The 23,862-nt window shown below is 41.9% G+C and overlaps 1 protein-coding gene and 1 long non-coding RNA gene across 4 annotated transcripts in view; both read left to right on the forward strand.

Moving 5' to 3' along the window:
* Positions 1-11,267, forward strand: part of myom2b (myomesin 2b) — a 29,717-nt gene extending 18,450 nt beyond the window's left edge. The window contains exons 27-39 of one of the 2 annotated variants that reach the window (XM_034574946.1): positions 70-137; positions 682-795; positions 1,294-1,381; positions 2,172-2,210; positions 3,128-3,233; positions 4,027-4,093; positions 4,452-4,548; positions 5,126-5,162; positions 6,590-6,612; positions 7,240-7,295; positions 7,387-7,476; positions 9,599-9,724; positions 10,715-11,267. In XM_034574946.1, coding sequence (XP_034430837.1) covers positions 70-137; positions 682-795; positions 1,294-1,381; positions 2,172-2,210; positions 3,128-3,233; positions 4,027-4,093; positions 4,452-4,548; positions 5,126-5,162; positions 6,590-6,612; positions 7,240-7,295; positions 7,387-7,476; positions 9,599-9,724; positions 10,715-10,924 — 1,121 coding nt within the window. In that variant the 3' untranslated portion in view covers positions 10,925-11,267. Of the gene's footprint in view, positions 1-69; positions 138-681; positions 796-1,293; positions 1,382-2,171; positions 2,211-3,127; positions 3,234-4,026; positions 4,094-4,451; positions 4,553-5,125; positions 5,163-6,589; positions 6,613-7,239; positions 7,296-7,386; positions 7,477-9,598; positions 9,725-10,714 lie in introns of those variants that run through there. The other variant, XR_004612569.1, reaches the window with a different exon arrangement.
* Positions 11,268-18,738: 7,471 nt separating this feature from the next.
* LOC117755289 lies at positions 18,739-23,498 on the forward strand. Of its 2 annotated transcripts, XR_004612572.1 has the most exons (5): positions 18,739-18,768; positions 19,207-19,333; positions 22,018-22,140; positions 22,527-22,739; positions 23,451-23,498. It is a non-coding gene; the product is annotated as an uncharacterized LOC117755289 (long non-coding RNA). The 2 variants fall into 2 exon arrangements; XR_004612571.1 differs by lacking the exons at positions 18,739-18,768; positions 19,207-19,333 and adding an exon at positions 20,211-20,943.
* The last annotated feature ends 364 nt before the right edge of the window (positions 23,499-23,862 follow it).

Genomic DNA, 23,862 nt, shown 5'->3' on the forward strand with positions numbered 1-23,862 from the left:
CCACAAGTCATTTATTTTAAATTCCTTTCCCTTCCCTGGGTGTTTCTCTCCTCCCTTAATCCACCACAGGTCCCCACTTCAGTGAGTTCCTGACACTTCAGGTTGGAGACGACTGCTCTGTCAATTTGGTGTGCAAGGTAAACACAGGCAAAGTCGACAATTATTGAATATTTACACTCTAAACAAAAGGGAGGCTGACTCGTGATTAGCTGCTCCACGGAGGCTGAGCCCGGGATTTGACAAAGCTCTGTAATAATGAGGTCCACATTGAAAACAACCAGAATTATAGTCTCTTTTGTCTCGGGTTTGTTGGTGTGAAGAATATAGTTGGCAGAATTTTAAATTAGGTATCGTTCCAGACGATCTGTTTAGTCCAAATAAGTGCATGTCGTCGTAGTTTGTAGAAACAGACTCGTCAGTCGTTGGTGTCAGTGATTAGTTGGGGAGGTATCGCTCTGCTCTCTGAGACGAGACTCAGGACAGACGAGTGTCTTGTAAACGCTGATTAATAGAAGTAAAGCAAACATGCAGTTTTGGGGTTGGGTGCGTCTGATACTGACTCTGTGTTGTTGGGACTTTATGATCTGCTTTATATCGGCTATAAAAGAAGCTAAAACCTCGTTAATGATAATTACGTTGAATGTTTTAAAATTATATTTGATTACGTTGATTTCATTGCAGGTTGCTAATTTGAAGAAGGAATCCCAGTTCCACTGGTACAGAGAAGACACGGAGATCATCCCCGATGTGAAGCCTGACCTCGGATCAGGCCTCTGCAAACTGCCAATTAAACTGGTAATTGGTGCCACTGGTCCTCTGAATGCTCATAAACCAGTGTTTATCAGGAAGTAGTGTTGTGAAGAGGGTATATCAATTCAAGGCAATGCAATTTTTGCCTCCGCCAGTGGGGTTATGTTTTCACCCCTATCTGCATGTTTGTGAGCGAGGGTGTTTTTAAACATTTTGCTTCCCCAGGAAACAATTCATGGACCTTGATGAAAACACATTTAGGAAACTGATATCTATGAGTGTGTGAAATTTGGTGCAGCTTGATTGAATTTAAGGAGACTGTTGGGCCTCGGCACTTTCCTGAGTGCCATTCTAGTTTCTTCAGTGATAGTTACACATTTTCAGTATTTCTCTGAGGATCCAAAAACAGGGGCACTTTTTTGGTTAATAAAAGAAAAGAGAAGAAAAGGAAGAAGCCGGCCGCATAATGTGCTCATATTCAGAGCACCTTATTCCCAATAGTTCCTCACACTGTTTTATGTATTTCCTGTTTTGTTTCTCCAGTTTTCATTGAAGACAGCGGGAGTTTATAAGGCCACCATCAGTGATGACAGAGGAAAAGACATGAGTCAAATTGACATCTCCGGAAAAGGTAAACACATCTTGCCCGATAAATTAGGGGAGTAATCACTCGCTGACTGGTCGTCTAACTGAGCAAGAACAAATAATAACAACCCTCAGCATAATAGCCTGTTAAAAGTGAACGACTGAAAAAGAGCTTAACACTCTACACTAACAATTAAAAAGAAGGGAGACAGGATGCAAATTTATATAGTGTATCTGTACATGGCAAACTAATGAGTTTTTAACAATCCCTCTAACCCCAACCTTGTTTTTCTAACGACGGCATAAACACAGTTCTTGCTATGTGACGGCTTGTTGACCTGCTGGCTGTATTTATTCCTGAGAAAATCCTTTCTAATTTTCCTGCAAAAGTTTTTACGCGGAGTCGACATAAGCTGCTCCACTGCCGTCCTTTAAGCTTGTACTTATTTTGACGGCAGGACTGAGCATTACTCTGCTTTTCAGTATTTCTAATCCACTCTGTATTAGAAGTGTGCTGGTGTTTAATCAGCCCTTCAAGGGAGTCTAGTGAACAGAGTGATTTTTTTTATTGGCTGTAAAGTTGGCTGTAGAGAATAGAAATATTCATTTAATTATTGGTAATAGTGACAGTTCAAATCTGTACCCAGGGAGCAAGAGACACCCAGATTTATATAAAGTACCGTATGTAAATGTATTTACACTGTGTACAGTATATGTTGTGTGTATTATTTAACATTAACATGCTGAGCTTTAAAAGCAGCCACCAGAGGGCAGTATTGTGACTCTCATTCTCTTGGCTCTTCTCCTGACCCCCTCACTGTCTCCCTCACTTTCAGTCTTTGACGATGCCATAAATAAGATCAGCCAACTGGCAGGTATGTATCACACACACACACATAGATTTGAAAACCCAAATGTGAATAATCTAACCAACAGATACTGTATCCATATTAAAAACAGTACTAAACATCACCATCATCACCCTCTGCCCACTGACGGGATCAAGTGCAAATGATCTAAATTCAACACGACACAATCACAGCCCGGCTCTGACAGATTCAGTAGACTCATCACCAGGCTGATACACTTCTGTCTCAACCTCCCCCCCCCCCTGCTACACACAGACAGACAGACAGACACACACACACTTATCAGCATGTGGCAGAAGTTGTCGTGCTGGAAGCATTTGGCCATCATACCATCGTGTGGTGAAATCACTTTAAAATTCCACTGCTCTGTCACAGTGACAGTGTGGAGGAGCATCTTACTGCTATTTTAAGAGGCAGTCACTTGACAGCTCTGCAGCCTCTGTTACAGCAGTGGCTGCAGAGGAGAAGAGGGTTCATTACTGGGATAATGGGAAACCATGGTGATGTGACCAGGTGGATGACACACTTGTACACTTGTAATGTGCAGTGAGTAAAGTCCCACACAGACGTAGTGAAGTGTGTAACTCCCTTTTTTTTTAGATAGAAAAGCTTTGAAAAATAGGAGTTAGTAAAAACTGTGATGGTTAAGGTGTTTCACTGAATACAGACAGTCGGCTCTCTATGACCTGCACTCTGCTTTATTACTCTCCATGCTGGATCAGGATAACATAAAAAGTGAAGTCTTAAAATCAAGACTACAGAAGGATGTTTGCTTTTATTTGATTTATTAATGGGGGGTGTATCTCGTAGCTCTAGAGAGGTTATCCAGTAGCAGATGTAAAAAAAAAAAAAAGAAAAGGGAATCTAATTTTGATTTCAAACGTGTCTTCCACAACCTCTGTCACCTTCGTCGTATCCTCCAGGAGCCAGTGCAGCAGAGGTGGTGATTCACTGCACAGCTACAGGCATTCAGCTTCAGTGTCACTTGAAGTATTACACCTCAGAGATGAACATCACTTGGGTTAATGGGTAAGATGTTCAATTTATAATACTCATACAAATAACACCACCACTGTCCCCACTAACATGACAACAAGAGCCACTGGTGCGAGAACGAGGAGGAAATAAATAATAATAACAAGGACTCCAGTGTTAGTAGTCATGGCGGCGGCTTTAGGAGGAATACAAAAGTTCCTTTAAGTCTTAAACATGCTGACTGCAAACATATGATTTTGTTTTTCTCTCAAGTTAAACCGCCGGGAGCGGTAAAAACAATAAGCCACACATAATAAAACTTGTGATGGCTTTTGGCAAGTATTTCATTATCCTGCTTATTTCAGTAAAATTGCCCTGCTTTGTGACAAGAATCACACCCCCATCATCTTCTATAAAGCGGCAAGTCTTTTTTTTTTTCCTGCACTTAAAGTCACTCTGTCATACCCTAGAGGTTATAAATTGTGGAGGGAGGGGACACTGGATGAGAGGGAAAGACAGAAGGGAAAGAAGTAAAAAGAATGAAGGGGGGATAGAGGGAAAGAGGGAACAATGACACAGGGTAGCGGCTTTTTTTGTTATTCAATTATTCAAAGAACAAAAAGTGATGGAGATTAGATTTTTAACCTCAGCCGGGGCTTTTCTGTGTGTGTGTGTGTGTGTGTGCACGTGCAAGAGAGAGAGAAAGATGAAGAGAAAGAGAGAGAGACAGAGTGACAGATAGCAAGAGAGAGAAATTGGTGTCCCATTGGCGTAACATTAGGCAGGCATGTAAACATGATTTTCCATGACCTCTGCACTAACGTCTCTCCTCCGCTCTTCTCCGCAGTGAGACTAAACTCTCCCACAGTGACAAGCATGTGATTGGAGGAACCCCTGCTATGGCAACAATGGAGGTATTACTGTCTCCTGTACAGCGCTGAGCAGTACACCTATATGCTTGTTAGGTGATTCATACACGGGTGATTTTATGACAGTCAAGCACCTCGGGTGGTGTACGCGCTGCTCAAAAGGTCCTCAGAAGAGGTGAAACCAGGGCAACAGGAGTTAAATAGATAATGTTCAGAAGGAGTAATGAATAAAAACATCATCCATTTTTAAAACCATTATACCTCATTAATTAAATCAGGCACTTTAAAAAAAATAGCTTTATAATTGTAACTGTCAGGATACAGAAGTAGAGATAAACAACTGATTAGTTGATTGGTTTGTTGATCACATAACTAATCGGTTGATGTGCTGACTTAATCGCAGGTGATCGAGCCCGAGGGAAGGGATAAAGGAAAGTACTCCATCGTGATCGCCAACCCCGAAACCTCACATAAACGCACGCTGGACCTCAGCGGTGATGGTCAGTAACTTTTTATGTCCCTCACTTTTCTCATTTTGTTCTTGTTGTGTGTCACTCACTGTTTGTTTTTTTTACGACGGCACCGTAAAAAAAGGGTTAGAGACAACACAGTGACTTGTTTTTATGGAGCGCTTGGATCCAATCTGTGGTTTGAGGCGTGGAGGGAGAGATGCTCCAAACAAAAATCTATTTTTTGATTTCAGACACTCATCCCTGTACGCTCGGAAAACTGGTTTCTTAAAAGTTTGCTCCTTCACAAACACCTGCAGCTGTGGTCAGCTTAAAGTCATTTTGGTTTTAATGGAATCCAGTAGTGTTGGATTGTAACAAAAAAAACGTGATCTCCGAACACTCAGTCTGCACGGCTTTCCAGTTGCATTACTTCTCTCCACAAATTCTAAAGCTACACCAGAAGATGGTTAATTCACATTTACACTCAAATCTGCTGGGCTGCACGAAGGAGCGAGTAACAAACACTGTTTAAAGCCACATTTTAAACCAGGGTCCAGAGGATCACTCGAAGGAGAGAATCAAACCGTCAACACAATGAAATAAAACTGTGTTTTTGTCTTCACAGTATTTGAAAAGGCCTTTGCTGAGTTCCAGAGACTCAAGTAAGAATACACTCTCAACTCTTTTCTATATTTGTCTTCATGTTTATATTTTAGTCAGACTTCCTCTGCGAGTGATAAATAACATTTCAACTTACCCAGCTCGATCACTGCGAGTTTGGCATCTGGTAGCATGAGTCTTGTCCAGAAATTGGGTTCGGGTTATGAAATGTGTATTGATTTGCCATGATACTTTCTGTTCATCAGCCGAAATTCATATTCTTCATCCTTGTTTCAAACAATGTAAAGCACAATGTTAACCCTGAACACACTTTATGTGAGTTGAGCCTCTACACACACAACTTACGACACTGACATGTAGAACACAACCTTCACAATAAGATGATCAATATAAAGGATCTGTAGGCTGTCGCACTACAACGCTGTGCCACTGTTCTGTTTGCAAACACTGATGCTTCTGTCGAGTATTATAGAACAGACCTGTCTGTTCAAGCAAACACTAAACCAAGATGAGCTTGGTAAATGCCTGTGGGAAGTGACAAGGTCAGAGTCTAATGTAGATGACAACTACGCACACTGATCTGCTTCTTTTACAATGTTCACTCAGGTATTAGACCAGGTTTTTATGTACATTTCTGTATGAGATAGAATGGTCCGCTTAAGTAAAGATTTCTCTCCTCCATTTTCAAATCAAATATTTGAACATGAATCGCTGTACGAACGAACCCGGTTTATTATCATTCGAGATACGAATCAATGCCAAAAAAGAGATGCAGTTAGGCCGCAGTGATCTTTTAAGGTCCTTTAGCTACTTGGGCTAAAGTTAAACCCCCACTTGCTAAATTGTTTTTAAGAACCATTTAGAAAAAAAATCAATTGAACCTCCAAATACTAAACCCTGCACGCCGAGTGGAAATCTCCCAAATCCCCTTTCTAATTAGAATTCAAAGAAAGACATTTAAAGCAGGAGAATCTACAAACACATTGAAGCGAGTGACATCACGTTGCCCTTCTGATTGAGCATCAACATGCAGAGAGGAGAGCAGAGAGTCCCGCCCCCCCCAGCCATCTGGTCCTGCGGCTGACCTCTGCTCCTCCCACGCTGCTCCGACAGCCCTCGCCTAGTTATTACAAAGCAATATCATTTTTTTCTCATGAGAAGATTCTCAAAGTGCCACAGTGCACCACAGCGTAATGTGGTTTGGCTCCAGATATAACTTGTGGCAAACCATCTGACCACAGCTATTGACCCAGAGATGGAGACAATATCATGTGTGTTGTCAGGCGGCGGAGAAAGATAATATCATCCGACACGTCATCCCAACTCCTGTAGGAGCAGAGGTTCATCATCACTAATTTCATAGAGAACAGTACTTTTTACTGGCCTTGCTGAAATGTACATGGTTAGTTCTAAAGAAAGAAAAGATGAGCTCAAGATTTTAACTTTCCCTCTTCTCTCTGTGTTTCAGGGCAGAGGCCTATGCTGAAAAGAGTGAGTGCATGCTTTATTTGTATTTTTTTTCCAACACTCCATTCATAGAAGGGCTGTTAAAAAATGATCCCCATCATATTATCCTGCACTTTTTTAAAAACATAGATCGACTGTGCATGTTATATACGTCATGAAGGACACTTGGAGGGCGCATACTTCCACTTAATTGACCACTTAATCACCATGTTGAATTAAGGTTCATATACCAGGTAGGCTGCACGGTTTTCAGCAAACTGCTCACATGAAACACAGGGGAATATTATTTTTCAGGAAATATTTGAATGGAGTATTTGTTATTGTACATTAACTAATTAAATATCACCCCCCGAGTGAAATTATTTATTTAAATTCATAAAATCTGGATCTGCGCTAGCTTGTAGATATAAGCACACTACAAATGCATCATTTTTTTCCAGAAAGATCTTTCTCAAGATATAAAGATATAGAGATATTACAGATCCATTCCACATCCTTTCACTAAGCTTCATGGTAATTCATCCAGCGTAATTCTTCGAACCATAAACAAATGCAAATAAAAATCGAACCTCCTTAGGGCCCTGACACCATCATCAATACACAGTCAAGATCAATGGGAATAATGCTGATGATATCGATGCTTTGTTTCAGACCGTGGCAAGGTTGTGGGAGGACTGCCTGATGTGGTCACCATTATGGAAAAGAAGGTAATGTGTGACAGTGAGCGTGATTTTCATCTCCGTCTGCAAATGTGCACGGGTTTGTGAAATACGTTTTTTGTATCTCTGCTCCACCCAGACCCTGAGTTTAACTTGCACAGTGTGTGGGGACCCCAAGCCGCAGGTCTCATGGCTGAAGAACGGAACGGAGGTTGAACCCGATGACCAGGTGAATACCTCTCTTATTGTGGGGGATGACTGGGGATCAGAGTATTTCTCTAATCTTGTTTTTAGCGCTCGCTGAAGCATGCACGTAATTAAACTGTAACTTGTATGCCGCGCTGCATTCATTGGTTTTTACCTGTCACACTCTAGTGCTGAGTCTTTGAGCTGTTTAACCTCCTCAGAAACTCAGCTCCGCCTCCCTCGCTCATGATTAATTACCTTATTAATCACACACAATTGCAATAGTATGATCCTATTAACTTGTCAAGAGACACTGTGGAATTTCCACACCCACAGTGGCATGTGAACTGGATTCTGCTGGGTAACCTCTACTGGCTTTCACTGTGTTTTATAATAATATATATATATTTATATATCAATTTGTACAAATCACTATAATAGAATAAAATATTCATCCACTCACCCACCCTCCCACCCAACCATTATCTATACTACTGAGGTATAAGAATATAATATAATATAATATAATATAATATAATATAATTTTGCATGTTATTTGGATTTATACAGGAACTATCCTATTGAGAAGAACAACTATTGTTAAAATGCTAAATACAACCATGCTACAATACACTAATGGCTTTGATATCTTTTCTTGAAAGAAAAATAAACTTTATTGAACATTACATCCAAACTAATGATGTAAAGTAAAGGAAGAATTAAGGACATATTGGGGGAGATACTGAGGTGACAATAAAGTATTATCTTGGTAGTTATAGTGCATGTTTCAAATTGAATATTAAATACACAACATCCTGAATGGTACACTGTTTCCCTGATTGCACCGCTGTAGCCCTTGAACTCCCGACAGAGCCGGCGCCCTCCGTGTCCTCTCTGTGCTGCTGAGTTGACCGTTAGGAAGTAAAACACACTCTACTTGCTTTTGGATGAGACTTCAGCAGCAGTCAGAGTCCCCCTCTGAAGGGGTCTCCACACTTGAGTTGAGGACAGTGTTATCGGCAGCGCACTCCTGGATCGGTATCACTTCTGCCTCTCATAACTCATTGACCTACTTGCCAACCAGTATAAGTCTACAGTCTGTCCCCTGTCAGTGGAGGCTCTTTCAACAGCATCAGCATCCTGCGGCTCCTCTCAACTTTGAAGATTGGAGTTTGAGAAACCCCCGGTCCAGGAGGAATTTGCGCTCAAGTCTTTATTCATTCCCTCACCTGTTAATAATCTGTCTAAAACAAGAACTGACATCCTCAGTGATGTGTTTCCCAAACCTCAGGTGTGTCTCTCCCCTGTCTCTCCCCTGCCGAGTTAGCGCACTGGCTACTGAAGATATTAACAGAAAAAAAACAAACACAAACTAAATACAGACTGAGAGGCTAATGCACTGAAACTCAGGATAGAAATGAGTGTGACTGTAAAGCTTAACAGGTTTAAATAGAGGTGACCTGGAGGAGATACCATTGTTACTTCCCAAAAAATAAACGACAGAATATGTTGTTTTTTTATACAGCAGGATTTTACATTTTTGTTAGAAACAAAAAAAAAGAAATAGCATAATTTAGATGAGTGGATAATTGTTTTTAAGCCAGAAGTTTTATTTTTTTTAAACTTAAAGGTGTTTCTCTTAATAGATGCAATTAGTCTGCTACAAGCACCACTCCATTTAATTGTAGTAATAACCAGACCTTGCAAATGAGTGGGCAGGTATATGAGAGCGGGGGCTCATCAGTCAGAATGCGAGGACTCGATCTTCTCTCAGGCGTCTGAAAAATGATGATGCATGTGTCGTCCAACTCTGGAGACTTTAATCATAGACATTTTTGTCTTTGTGGTCTCAAGAAGAAGCGATGGAACATGTTTTTATTGTCATTTAATACCACAAGATTCTGATTGAGCTAACAGGGCTCTGAACAGAGGAGAGACTGGAACAAATCAATAGTCCTCGTGTCCACCAAGCCCAGAGTGAGCAGTGCTCAACTTCTGCTAAAGAGAGGTGCCAATCAGAGCTCCGGCTGCAGCGCTGAGTCATATTCAAATCCATTTTTAAATAAAACTCGAAGTGGCAGGCATTTTGTAAATGTTAAATCATGCTAAAATCCCTCTGCTGCCTTTTTCCATCTTTTATTTCAACCTTTGATTTTCTGTTTCAGTACGTGGTCTCCCTGGACCAGGGCAGGTTTGCCAGTCTGACGATCAAAGGTGTTTCCATGGAGAGTTCCGGCAGATACACCATGATTGTCCAGAACAAATACGGAGGGGAATCTGTGGATATAGTGGTGAGTGTCACTGCTGTGTTACTGCAAATGACTGGATTTACTTAAAGCTGTGAAATGTTTCAGACCATCTGTGGCACAAATCTGGGCTTTTCATCACGACCTGGCAGTGAGATATGTCCGTGATCACACTTGTTCGTTTTCAGGAGCTGTAACGGACCTGATGTTTGACCTTGTGACTTTTCTCAGAACCCGATTTCACAGTTTTAACAATGAAACTACTGCACGGTCATGACCTGTGATTTTCCTTTGTTGAGACTCAAAATGCTCAAAATGTTGTCAAATGAGAAAAGACATCCTCCAAACCACAACATATTTCGGCCTTGTTTATGCCTGCACGACAGCGAATGTTTTGAGGTTCTTCATCCATACGTCCCATTTTTGTGAACATGATATCTTAAGAACAACGACAGAGAACACTCACTTTGACTAAAAGAAGAACTGATTAGATTTTGGTGGTCAAAGGTCAATGTCCTGATGCTCTTGTGAACATGATATATCAGGAATACCCAGAGATAATTTAATTTAGTTTGGCACAAAGATTCACTTGGATTTGAAGGTGACCTGATTATAATTTGAAGGTCAAAGGTCACAGTGATCTCACAACACACCCTTTTTCGCCCTGTCAATGCCTTGCAAATTTAAAACAAATGTTCAATTTGTCTCACAGATTAACTGATGAGATTTGGGTGGTCAAAGGTCAAAGGTCAGGGTCACAGTGGGCTCACAAATCCTCCTGAATATGATTTCTCAAATCTGCCTTTTGGGAAGTTCCTTAAATTTGGAGCAGTTGTCACTTCAACCTCAAGATGAACTGATTAGATTCCAGAGGTCAAAGGTCACAGGGATGAGACTGCACTACAGTTGGCGGAGGCAGGGCAGGGGGTTTATTCTAGTTTATTTTACTGTCATACATATATGCAGTGGAGTAAATGTGTGGATGGGAAATGTTTGCATACTGTTGACACCATGTCCTCCTCCCTTTTTCTCCAGGTGAGTGTGTACCGCCATGGAGAGAAAATCCCTGAGGCGAAACCAACCCTGACTCCTAAAACAATCATCCCTCCCAAACTCCCCATTGAGATCCCTCAGTCTAAGAGCCAGCCGGCTCCAAGCCCTGCCCCCGCCGCTCCGAGCCCCGCCCCTCCCAAGCCAGCACTAGGAAAGGGTGCGAAGAGCCCCACTCCCACCAGGAGGAAGTAGAAAAGCATGAAAGTGATATAAGAGGAATAAATATACTCACATATTCACACACATAGACCACACCTAGAAGCTTTTACAGGCGCTGTCCTTCAGACAAATATTAAAATAATTTAATGAAATGGAGTGTCAAGAAAACCCAGACAGGTAAAAATAATAACTGCAATGCTATGTGATGAGTATTGTAAGTCTGAGTTTAACTGAACTGAAAAGTAATTGAAATGAACTTGACTAAAGCTGAAATTTGAATAAAAGTATTGCTGGAAAAAGAATGAAATGTGTTTTGAATTGACAGCGTGAATGTAAACCAAACAGAACAAATAAAATCATAGTTTTCACAGACAAACTCGTGTACAAATGTTTTAAAGGTTTAAAAAATCCACTTTTGAATCAATTCACTAGACACTATACAGAGTATATGTTGGTCACCACTGTGGAGATGTCTGCTCAGAATGCTGAGGGAACGTCAGCGTTACAGGATACTCACAATATGTCACGTCTGACTATGCAATAAAAAAAAAAGCTATATATTTAGAACGATAGCTTTGTCGTGCCCATATCAGTACCCTGCAGAAAATTATAATGAAATTCTTATTTTTCATTGATTCCTGCATCTTTAACGTGGTCTTTATGAAACCCTTGGCAGAATTTCTTAATTCCCCCCCCATACACACACCACACACACACACACTTTGAAGACAGGGCCAAGCCACATCGTGCTCCTGTGGAGGGAGGTGGGCCGGCGCTGCCTATAGGGAGGCATGGCTCTGCATATGATCATTGGGTTGGCTTGGTATCACAGTCAGGACACATGTTTTATACATGAAGGATTTCCTTCACATGTTTCCAAAAAGCTCTAAGCATGATGATGCACAAAAATACAAAATGGAGGTCAAGGACGTCGTGACTGCACAACACCCAACAATGCGGATGAATGCTCTGTAATGTTTTCACCTGCTTGGGAGACAGACTGCAGGCTTTCACAGAGAACATGTTATGCGCAGGTACAGGGAGAAAAATCTCAGGCTGTACAAAGCTGTCATTATGCTGCCACCTCTTCAGCACTAAAAACTGATCTCGCTGCAAATATATAATGCCGCGATCTCTTTGATATCACCATGGAGAGATACTGAACGTGCTGAAGATCAGCTGGCAGTGAAGCACGGAGTCGTGGAGCAACAACTCTTCTGCCGCTGGAGACCGTCTAGACTTCATTCCTTTGACCCTGACGATTAGGAAATTCAAATATATGTATATTTGGGAAATGTATATGTATTCTACCTTACAACCAGATATTAATAATGTACAGTCCTCCTGGTCAGCAGCCGACAGCAGGAACAAAAGCTGATATTAGGCCAGGAGTCGGGTTTAAAGAGTTGAGCAGGAAGTAGTGATGGCAGCGCTGATGAAAAGATGGCTGATGAGATTTGTGGTTCATTAAAGCTGATGAGAGGAGAGCAGCAGACAGAGAGGGGGGGGGGGGCGAGGGAGGGTAGCAGGGTAACTTCATTGTTTCTGTGTTTGCCGTTGCTAATAAAAGAAAGAGATTATAATTTGCTGAGCCTGTTTGTTCACTCTGTCTGTCTGGGAGAAAGAGAGATGGCGAACAAGAGAGGGATCGTGAGCGCGAGAGAACCCGAGTAACGGAGAGACCGAACGAGAGAGGGGGAGAGAGGGAGAGAGAGAGAGAGAGAGAGAGAGACAGAGAGAGACAGAGAGAGAGAGAGAGAGAGAGAGAGAAGTCGCTATTGTTTCGTGTCACTTCTGCTGCTGATGTGTCGGCTCTGGCAGCATGAGATGAGTGTTGTCATGCTTGTTAACAAGTTGGGAATGAGTTGAATGAGGGAGAGGGGAACAGTGTCCCTATGTACTTGTGTTGTGTTGTGTTGTGTGTCTTACTGTATGTACGGTGGCCGAGACGTCTCACACAAGCACATTAATGGAAAACACAAACGTAAAAGTCACATTGTACTTATATTGTGGCTTTTACGGGTGTGTCACGGTTTTTACATTGGTGTCATGGCTTTTTTGGTGTTATGACTATTGTACTTGTGTTGTGTCTTTAATGATTGTGTTGTGGCTTTTGTGGTTGTGTTGTGGCTTTTGCATTGGTGCTGTATCTTTAACGGTTGTGCTGTAGCTGTTACGATGTGATGTGACCTTTGCATTGGTGTTGTGGCTTTTGCAGTTGTGTTGTAGCTTTTGCATTGGTGTTGTGGCTTTTGTGGTTGTTTGCGTCTTTAACGGTTGTGTTGTGGCTTTTGTGGTTGTGTTGTAGCTTTTGCATTGGTGTTGTGGCTTTTGCATTGGCATCTCGGCCACCGCCTTTATGGACACATAGACAAATTCCAACTGGACATAAACAGTGAGGAAGAGTGCGAGAGATGAACGTAGATAATTCAGCGCTGCGTGGCGTTCGAGGACCTCTGAAGTGCATGAAAACGAGAGTGGTGGAGTGGGAGAGAGAGGAGGAGAGACAGAGATCTGAATCATTTTGATGTTTCGCTGATCATCTGCTGTGAGATCATTTCCCTGACTTTTTAATTAATTTTCACATTTTTAATCAACATAATTACCGAGAATCCAAATGTTACCATGACGACAAACTTTCAATTTCAACAAACTTGGGGAGAGGGCTTGTCTCTGTGAAAGACACCGATAGCCTGTGCACCCGCAGACACACAAACAGATGCATACATACAGACACACGACTGCACACACACGCATAAGCGCATACTCACACACACGTACATATACACACATACACACACACATGTAGACGGCTGCTATCTAAATGGAATAGCTAGCCAGTGCTGATAGCATGAAATTGTGTTTCTAAATATAACACCGTGTCATTGGAGTGTGTGAGTGTGTCTGCGCGTGTGTTGAGAGAAACAAGACTAGAGAATATATACATTTCTCCACATGGGGGCACTATGGTAACACACACACACACACACACACACACACACACACACACACACACACACACACACACACACACACACACACACACACAGACGGTGTTACTCACTTGTACGCACTTGCTCTCTCTCTCTCACACACACACTCACGCATGCACGCACACCCACGCACACCCACGCACACACACGCACACACACACACACACACACACACACACACACACACACACACACACACACACACACAGACGGTGTTACTCACTTGTACGCACTTGCTCTCTCTCTCTCACACACACACTCACGCATGCACGCACACCCACGCACACCCACGCACACACACACACACACACACACACACACACACACACACACACACACACACACACACACACACACACACACACACACACACACACACACACACACACACAGTTAGACAGGCCTGTCCTAATTAAAGCAGTGCTGTTTAAACAATGAGATAAACTAGGAGCAGAGACACTTTGTGGGTGTGCACTGACACACAACCACATTTCAAATATACTGAACGCACACAGTACAATCACACCCACACATATAGCAAACCACACACACATACCCTTTTTTAACATTGCAATTTGTGCTTTGCATTGTGGGTGTAAATGAGGATAATTATTATGATAGTGATATTGATTACTGCTGATTTATGCCTAAACGACAGAGGAGGAGAGACGAACACTGGGGAATATGAGAGGAGAAGGAATATGAGGAACAACGGAAGGAGCAACGAGAGGTTAGAGGAACTAATAAAGGAGAGAGGAGGGAGGAGAGAAACAAGAAGCGGGTTATTTAGCTATCTTGTGTCTCTCTCCGTTTCAGCACAGATGATCACGACTTTATTCCACTGTAATGCAGAAGGACAGCAACCGGAGAGAGGCGAGGACGGTCAGGAGTAAGTCAGAGATGCAGAGACCTGGAGGGGAGCAACAAGGGAGAGGAAGGAGTGGGAGAGGGAGGAGGAAGGAGGGAAACAGAGGGAGAGGAGAGGAGAGAGGGAAGCAAAACGTGAGGGAGATTAAACCTAAAATCAGAGCAGATTTTGAAAGATAAAGCAGGTGAGTTGCTCTTTGAGGTTTGACTATCAACATATTTCCACGATTTGTGAGCAGATTAGATTCATGTTAATACGACTGATAGTCTTTGGATGATTTTCTTCAGGAACATCAAAATTCTAAGTACACGGTCTTCGCATCATAAAATGTTATGACCCCTGTCCTTTGGTTGGCTGGTTTGTTGTTACTAACGAAGATTAAAGAAAAACGTATTAACACAGAACTTGGTGGAAGGATGCAGAACCCATACAATGTTTTGTGTGGATCCAGATCCGGGTGCAGATCCAACCACTTCTTTTTAATTTTCTTCAACATTGCAAGACAGGGCACTCCTCAACGTGTTCACAGTTTTACCAAGGAATCATATTGATGGAAAAAGTCAGACATGTTGATGAATGACATTCATGGTGCAGATCCAAATCCAAATCCAGATCTAGTGAATTTAAATGGGTCTTCATAAGGAGACTCTAGTTTGTTGGTTGGTTTGTTTGCTGTTGGTTTGTTGGAGAATGCCGCATGGTTACAAAGAAAGAACCCATTAAATTTCGGTGCGGATCCGGATCAGGGGGCTGGTCCAAGAATTTTTTTCCTCTGTCTTTAACATTGTGTCTTTAACATTTTCTATAGAAATTATTCATGAATCTTTAGAGAAGTGATCAGACATATTTAGGGAACTCATATCTATGTGTGTGTAATTTGATGTGGCTGTTGGGCCTAAGCAGAGGTATGCGTTCTCCTGAGTGCCATCCTCGTTCATACTGTGCATATTAATACGTCTGTCTTTCAGATGATTTTCCTCAGGCACATTATTTGACATAAATATATGGTTTTTATCCCCACCATGTTCAAAGCCCACTGCCTGCCTTGAGTGGAAAATGACTCATCCTAACAAGGAAGTATGCTTGACGTTCACCTTTGGTATAGTTCCACTGATATTAAGCAGGGATTTGCAGTGAAACACACTGTCTGTGCAGGGACGTCAGGTAGCTCAGCGCCACAGCAGCTCCCTGGATCCTGTGTCTGGTGACTCAGTGTTGGAGGCTTCACCGGGACAGATGCTTGATAACATAGGGGCTTACACCCTGGATCTCTGGTCCAAGGACAGGGCGCCTACTTGCCATTCCACTCAGTAGCCCTAATGCCACTCTGCTGGGATACAGTGGGGCCCTCACACACATTAAATCCAGACGCATTGTTTGTGTCAACACCGTGTAATAAATCAAGAGCCGCAAGGATGTGCTTTGCTCTCGGTAGAGCCATATTGGAAGTAGCGGTGACTCATTGTTTTGTAGAAAAACCCGAAAGTGCATGTGAGCTCTCGCCTGCGTATTCACGTGGTTTTCCTTTTCTTGTAACATTTCCGACATGAAGGTTTAGTCCGACCGGAGCGTCCAAATTGTCCGAATTTATGAATTTATGAATTTAACTCATCATCTGTCTGATGATGTGTCACCCTGCCCTCCGTGGAAGTAAGGACATGAATAATAATTTAAAGAAACTCGTCTGAATGGAGACAACGAGACTGACGAGTGATTTTAACTTCAGGTGCTTTTTCCTGGAAAGCTGATTTTTATTTTTTTTTTTTGAAAGAAAGGAAACTCATCTGACAGCACTGTTCCTCTTCTCCCCCCGCCGCTGAATTGCCAACAAAAATGAACTCAGTATTACCATACTCTTCTTCTCTCTGCCTCTATCTCCCTCTAACTCCTCTCCCTCTACTCTCTATTCATGTCTACCCCTCTCTCTTCCTCTATTTTCTTCCCTTTTTCAGTCTCTCCTGCCTCACTCTCTTCTTTTTTTCTTCCCCCCCTCTCCTTCTCCAATCACTGTGAAATTGCAAGGCGGCTGGTTGGGGACTTTTCTGACAGAGAAATTTGGCTCCGATCAGAATCACCACCGAGCATTCCTGCATTCCTTTCCCCCAATTTAAATGATTTTGCAGCCTCTCAGGCACACCCACCCAGACAGCCAGACACTGACAATCTGCAACTCTTCCGCCCCTCTCTTTCTCTTCTTCATACACTCACTCACTCATTTTCCTCTTTCTTTCTCTCTTTCCGCACATGCGAAACACAATTAACACCCCGGAGGTGTCACTGGTGACTTACCAGCAAGCAGAAGCCCATACAGTGACTTCAGTAGGACGAGAGACAAAAGACGAGAGGCTGCAGCTGCACAGAGGACAGATGAGAAATCAGATAGATGGACAGCACACTTTAGCAAAGTATCATTAAATCATAAATACTATGTTTATCCTGGCGTGTGTCTGTGTTGCAGGTTGCATTATTATGCACAGTCTCACAATAACGTGTCTCATTCCCTCACAAACCGTGTGCGGATGAATTTGGAGCTGATTGGAAACAGCACAGCCCCTGATGCACGTCAACATGTCGCAGTCACACAGACAAAGGAAGCTGCAAGTCTGCTGGCAGTTCTCATTTTCCCCCCCTCTTGATATGTGGGGGCCAGCTGTCTCACTGAGATTATTATGTGATGGCAGCCCAGCGACTTCTCCTCACCTGTCTGTCCCGCACATCACGTGCTCTTCTTGACTTTCTGCGTCAAACTGTCGAGGCACAGCGAACAGGTGTCGCCACTTTCTTAGGCAGAGGGGCAGAATCTGAGGAGGAGAGCTATATTGTAATCAGCCACTTCAAATTCAACCTTTCTCACTGCCTCGCAAACCGTCAGGCCCTCCGCCGTGGCAGCGACCGCCAAGAGTCACGAGCGTTCATTCTCTTCTTGGCGTCAGACACTAAAATATTTTCTGCAGCCTTATCTCAGCTGGTTCTACACATCTTTCTGTTCTTGCCCAAATACTCTTGTCCTTATAGTGCTTATCATCTTTGACATCACATGAGCAATATAGAAGTAAACATGGTCCAAGAAAGATAACTTTACCTTCTATTGCCCAGTAGTTTAAGCCATTTAAACAAGTCCATCAACCTAAGTCATTGTTTTTAAAATGCACATGATCAGTAATAATTATCAATAATGTGTGATCAATGTTTTTACCCAAAAAACTACCAAAATGATTTCAACGAAACTTGGTAAAAGGATTGTGGTTTAGGAAAGAACCCGTTAAATTTTGGTGTGGATCGAAATCAGGGGTCAGATCCAGGATCTTTATTTCACTTTTTTTTTTTGCTAGGATAGAGTGTTATTCAACATTTTCCTTGATTTCTCTGAGAAAAGCTCATGAATCTGAAAGAAAATAATAAGGCTTGTTTAGGGGACGGATATTTATGAGGGTCTAATCCGGATCTAGTGAATTTAAATGTGATTTCATAAGGGGACTGTTGGGCCTTGGCGGAGCTCTACACTCTACTGAGTAAGATTCTAGTTATCCATTGATTTCATGCAAACCTTTTTTTTGCTCTGCAACTGGTTTATTTTAGTGTATCTACAACTACTTGGTAGTAGGTAGGAGATCTGTAGGAGAATTGGCATGCTACAGGAGGAAGCTCAACAAGGAGGTTTTTGAGGCTTGTAAAAATAAAAGGACTCTTTAGGTAGTAGCACTTATTATGACCATTAGTTACGTTTTATTGTTTGGTGATCACAAGTGACGGGAACATTGGATGAAGTTGGGTGACATAATATACAGAGCAATAAAAACAATGCTAGGAAGAGTATGGGTTGACAAAACCCAGGTCTGACACACTGGAGACAACTTTATTTCCCATTTTGAACAATAATGACTGTTCGACAACCATGTTTTTATCAGTGGTGCCATGACGATGAAGGCTCATCACACCTGCCACTGGCACACGCCTGTCTGAGGGGAGGGGCAAATAGAGGTTGGAGGACAGTCTCATCCCAACCGTATCATGTGGTAATACATAACAAATGTATAATCTGTTTTTCTTTAAGTCTAAATCTAACTGGCCTACTCCATAAAACAAAAGAAATGACCTTACATGATCAAATCAAGTAAATTGTGAACAAACATCAGCTCTGATTGTATTTTAAATGACCTTACATGTACAAGAGGCAGGTATTGAGAGGGTGAAGATGGAATAAAGTGCACTGAGTCTTGTAATATATCTTTGATCCTATATGTGGTCGTAGAACATTTGAACAAAATCTAATTTCTTGCATTTGTTGTCTTTACATCTTGCCAGCGGTGCTATTACTCTACCTTGTATATAGGCATGATGTGCAGTTTTTTTATTACATTAAAAAACAGCAGCAAAGTAGAGCAACAGTGAAGCAGATTCAGCAGAGTTGTACTGAACCTCGAACCCTGTCACAGTTACTGTATATCTCACAGTGTATCTCACAGCATATGTGCCAGGGGGAAAAAAGAGAGGAAGTCCAAACCAGAGCCAGGAACGGCTCAACCTTGGTGTCATCTGAAAGACCTCATTAAGAAATAGATTTCTTCAGGATTTCATGAAGTCAGCTGCTTTCTAGACGGAACAGCAACACAGACACACACACACACACACACACACACACACACACACACACACACACACACACACACACACACACACACACACACACACACACACACACACACACACACAAACCGCTCTCCAATTATACACCTTTTACACTCAAAACTGTAGTTTTTATTAAACAAAGGTAAACCTCCTAAAAAAAGTAAACGTTTCACATTTGCAGTGGATGAGTTTGCCTTCCTGGTCAGACTGAGAGATAGCTGCCAGCTGTTGTGTAGACTGGTTACATAGCTTTGGCTCTCCTCCCAGTCTCGGCGTCTCCATGCAAGAAGATGTTTTGGTCAGTAAATGTATGTTTTGGGGCTGCGGACATTCCCAAGTGCAGCACTTTCAACTGGCCTGCATGGCGACTCGCAGCTAATATGCATGGCGAGCATCGTAAGTGTAGTCATGCGATGTTTAGTGTTTTTGTGCTCCAAAAGACAAATCACACACACACACACACAGAGAGAGAGAGAGAAAGGGTGAGAATGTGCATGTCCACCTTGGTATGTTTACGTCTCTGCAGACAGGAAGTGGAGCCAATACAAAGTAGAGCTGATAAATATCTGTAACTGCTGGAGACCCGGGAATGAATATTGTACTCAACATTGAATACTGCGTGGCCAAATCCGGCACATTTAAGCTTTCCTTTTAAACCTATAAATATACATATGAATCCAGATGTTTTTGTTTTTTTTTGTCCTGTGTGAAAGGGGCTTTATTGTAACATTAGTCTACCTGTATCGTATAATTGTATTTTTTCAGTTAATTTGTACTTGTATATAATTAGCAATTAATTTTATACAGATGTATTGTAGTAGTTCATCATTATCTTTTCTCGGCCGCTCTGAAGCTATATAAGACACCAGTAAGCTGACTTAATTGTAAAGTTGCCTCCTTGTTTATTAAGGACAGCGTGTGAGGTCAGAAGTCCCTCGGGTCACATCCAGCCTTTGGTTAAGTGAAGTGAGCCGTTTAACTTCAGCAGGGAGCTATTATTGCTGTGCAGCGTTTTAATATGCATGCATGGACATGAGAGGGCAGCGGTCGTGGCTGTGACCTTACAATTAGAGGAGAGGACTTCTGCCCACGAGGTCTCCTGAGGATTAAAGAAAGCCTAATGAGAAAGAATCAAATCTGTGACACCGCCGCTGTCAGGACGTGCATTATATGTCTGCTTAAGTGAAACTCATTTCTGCGACATGTAGGTGTATTATGTACGATGCGGCTCATAAAGCAGCCGGTCGAGGTAAACTTCTATTCTTTGCAGTCGACCCCGTGGTCAATGTCATTCGCTCTCTCATTTCATCGCTTTAATCTTGCACGGCTCTGAATCATCAAATAAAAAACAAGAAATGACTTAAAAGTTGCAACATTCGAGATAAAAGCCTTCGGGTCGTGTCCTCGTGCTCTCAGATCTGCCTTTTTCTCATAATATTAAAGAAAACGATTTACTTTGAACTTTTTTCACCTGTTGCAGCTGAGATCTTCTCCCACATTTTGTCCATCGAAACCGTACCTTAGCTTTATCCGGGTTTACCAGTGCAGAACCAGGTCAGAAGGTATACCAGTAGCAGTTTGAACCTTTGCTCCAGTCTGCTGTGCGGTTTTAAATTAACTTTAAAAATCCTTGCTGAGACTTTAAAGAGCTAACACTCTCCCACCTTCTGAACTGCTGCCAAGCAGGCAACACATCCATCCCAGCTTTAATTTTTATCTTTTATTGCCCTGGTGATCCATTTGCTTTCTTTTTGATCTCCTTGACACTTTCTGAAATTGATTGTAAATTTTATAGCGCATATTTTTTAGACTGAGTGGGCAGAGAGGATAATAGTAGTAGTATGTTTTCTGAAAAATCAATAAAAAGATGTTTATGGATATAAATAAAAGGATATCTACTTTTGGCTCATCCACAGGGAGCCTGGAAATCAGTCAGAGCTGGGAGAGCTGGGTTTACATCATGATGTCATATTAAATGCACTACAGCAGCACAACATTTGTCATTTCGCTATTAATTTGAATGCTCAACAACATATTTAACCAGTTTTAGAAGATATTACTCACACACTATTACAGCAAACAGCCAATTTAAACACCAACTTACATGTCAAAGCAGCATGGTACAATATTTACATGTTTCACACATGGAATACAGGTTTATTCTTTTTCTTCTCGCCGTCGACAGAAAATAAACTGAATGTTCTACAAATGAAATTAACTTGAAACTGAAATGATTTACCAGAAAAAAATTAAACAACACTACTCTCAAAATGTTACTTCAATGAAAACTCTTTTTCCTTGCCTCAGCACCCCCCTCAGCACCCACACTTCCACGGTCCAGTGACAAATCGAGTAATCTCAAAATGCAAATGCAACAAACGATTAAAGCACAATCGAATATTAAAATTTAATCCAATCTGAAACTAGCTCGCTCTGAGAGTGCGTACCTCTGCCAAGGCCAATGCCCTCTCTCACCATGTCAAACAGTGTTTACCATTAATTATCTAGACTGTGGCGGCAGCCTGACTTATTCTACTTTGTCCTGCCACGGTTTCATGAGGAACCAAAAATATTTCTTCCTATACTTCTCATTATAAAATAAGGAATGTCTAACTTGGTGTTTTGCTCCATTGCAGTATTGTATAGCTCAGTGCAGCTCTATGTGCAGCGCAGTTTGCCTCGTGCTTGCTGGCTCTGGATCCCTAAAATTGTTTGGGTTATTTCTTGACTCATACCACATCCTTCCACTAAATTCTGTGGTAAGTCGTCCAGTTGTTTTTGCATAATGCTGCTAACAGACAGACAAACAAAGTGATAACATAGCCTCCTTGGCAGAAGTAACAATGTGTTATATATTGGAATCAATTCCCACACAACCCATCCAAAGAATGAACTCAAAATGCAGTTTGCTGTGAGTGTGTGGCCAAAGATTTCTGTCCCTCAGTGGTGAGACAGTGTTGTTACCCTTCAGTATTGTTTTCCAATGGTCCCATGTGGTGTCATGCAACTGCAGAGTGAGTCCTGAATAAGAAGTCAGTCGAGGCTGTTGCTCCACTTGCGTCTGATCCTGCCGCTGCCTCACTTGAGTGCCAAGCCGAGGAGCCAGTAAAGGCTGTACTGCCTACCAACTTCTGCCTGCTTGCAGGAATCATCGTCAGCCCTAAAACTCTGCTCAGTCAACCATGCAGTGAGATTTCCAGATCAGCTGAGAAGCCCTGCTGTCTGACCCTCACTGCTCAGCAACTGCTGCATCCCGGGGAGCGTCACCTCACTGGGAGAGCTGCGAGTGAAGCCAGTGCTGAAACAACAACTTTGTGTCCAACTGAAAGGGATTCAGCTCTGGGACGACGCGGCAAAAGTAGGCAAACTTTACTTCTGCTGTCTGTGATAAAAGTTGATGTTGGATAGTGCTCTGAATTCTTATTTTTAAGGTCCCCAGAGAGGATATTTTCTCCTCTCAGTGACCCACTGTTTTCTGGGCTCTCCTTTCCACCATTGCAAAATGAATTGATGATTTTATTGTACCATTCTTAAGATCAAGATCTGTTTGATCAACAATTTGACGTTTTGTGTATTAGCTGTACTGATGGTTTACTTCTTCTGTTCTGATTATAAGATTTATAAGATTAATTTGGTTGGATGATTTTGATCAGGCTGAAGCTTTTCTCTAAAAAATATGAATATGTATTTTTTAAATAGTTGCTACATAGGTCTGACGACCCAACGTTGTGTTAATAAAGCGAGTTCAGGGTGTGGACTGGGTGTGGGTTTTCTTTTCAAGTCAAACTAGTTTACTTACTAATTCCACAAATGTCTCTCTGTGTGTTTGTGAAACTCATATTTCACAAACCCTTTATCTTTATCTTATCAGCTTCACACTTAGCATGTGTATTGTTCAGGGCCCGTGGAAGTGCAGTTCAAATTTGCTGCGATTTCAACGCTTGATACATTTGATTTATTACATTTTAAATAAACAGGTTAAAATCACTCTGGAGCAGTCATTGGGGGCGGAGCCGTGTGCTTTCAGTCGTTGGACCAAGTTGAACGTGTCTTTTTTCTGTGTCCTCAGATAAACTACAGCCGTGGTCAGTAATGGCAGCCTGCCGCCAACGATTTCTATCCGGTGCTGATCAAGGGGGACAGAAATTTTTCCTTAAAATGAAAGCACAACATTTGCTTTGTTGCTGTAATGATTCAAATTGAGCTGGATTACAGAGCTTGATTTAAAAAAGTTATGAACTTGGGTCTGAAGATTTTGTAGATTGCTTAACAGACTCGTGTTGATTGCTCAACTTTTAAATTACATATAAGTCACACGTGTGAACTGTAATAAAGAAAAATTCAGTTTCATTTTTTCACACAAAAACTGACTATAAAACATTGATGCCAGACAAACCAGGTAGGATGAATGCAAAGTTTTCTAACTTCCCTCTGCACCTTAGATTGTACATAACGTCCAGCAGACAAACAATAACATATTT

This window comes from Hippoglossus hippoglossus, chromosome 3 (genome assembly GCF_009819705.1).
Source record: "Hippoglossus hippoglossus isolate fHipHip1 chromosome 3, fHipHip1.pri, whole genome shotgun sequence".
In the NCBI taxonomy this organism is placed as follows: domain Eukaryota; kingdom Metazoa; phylum Chordata; class Actinopteri; order Pleuronectiformes; family Pleuronectidae; genus Hippoglossus; species Hippoglossus hippoglossus.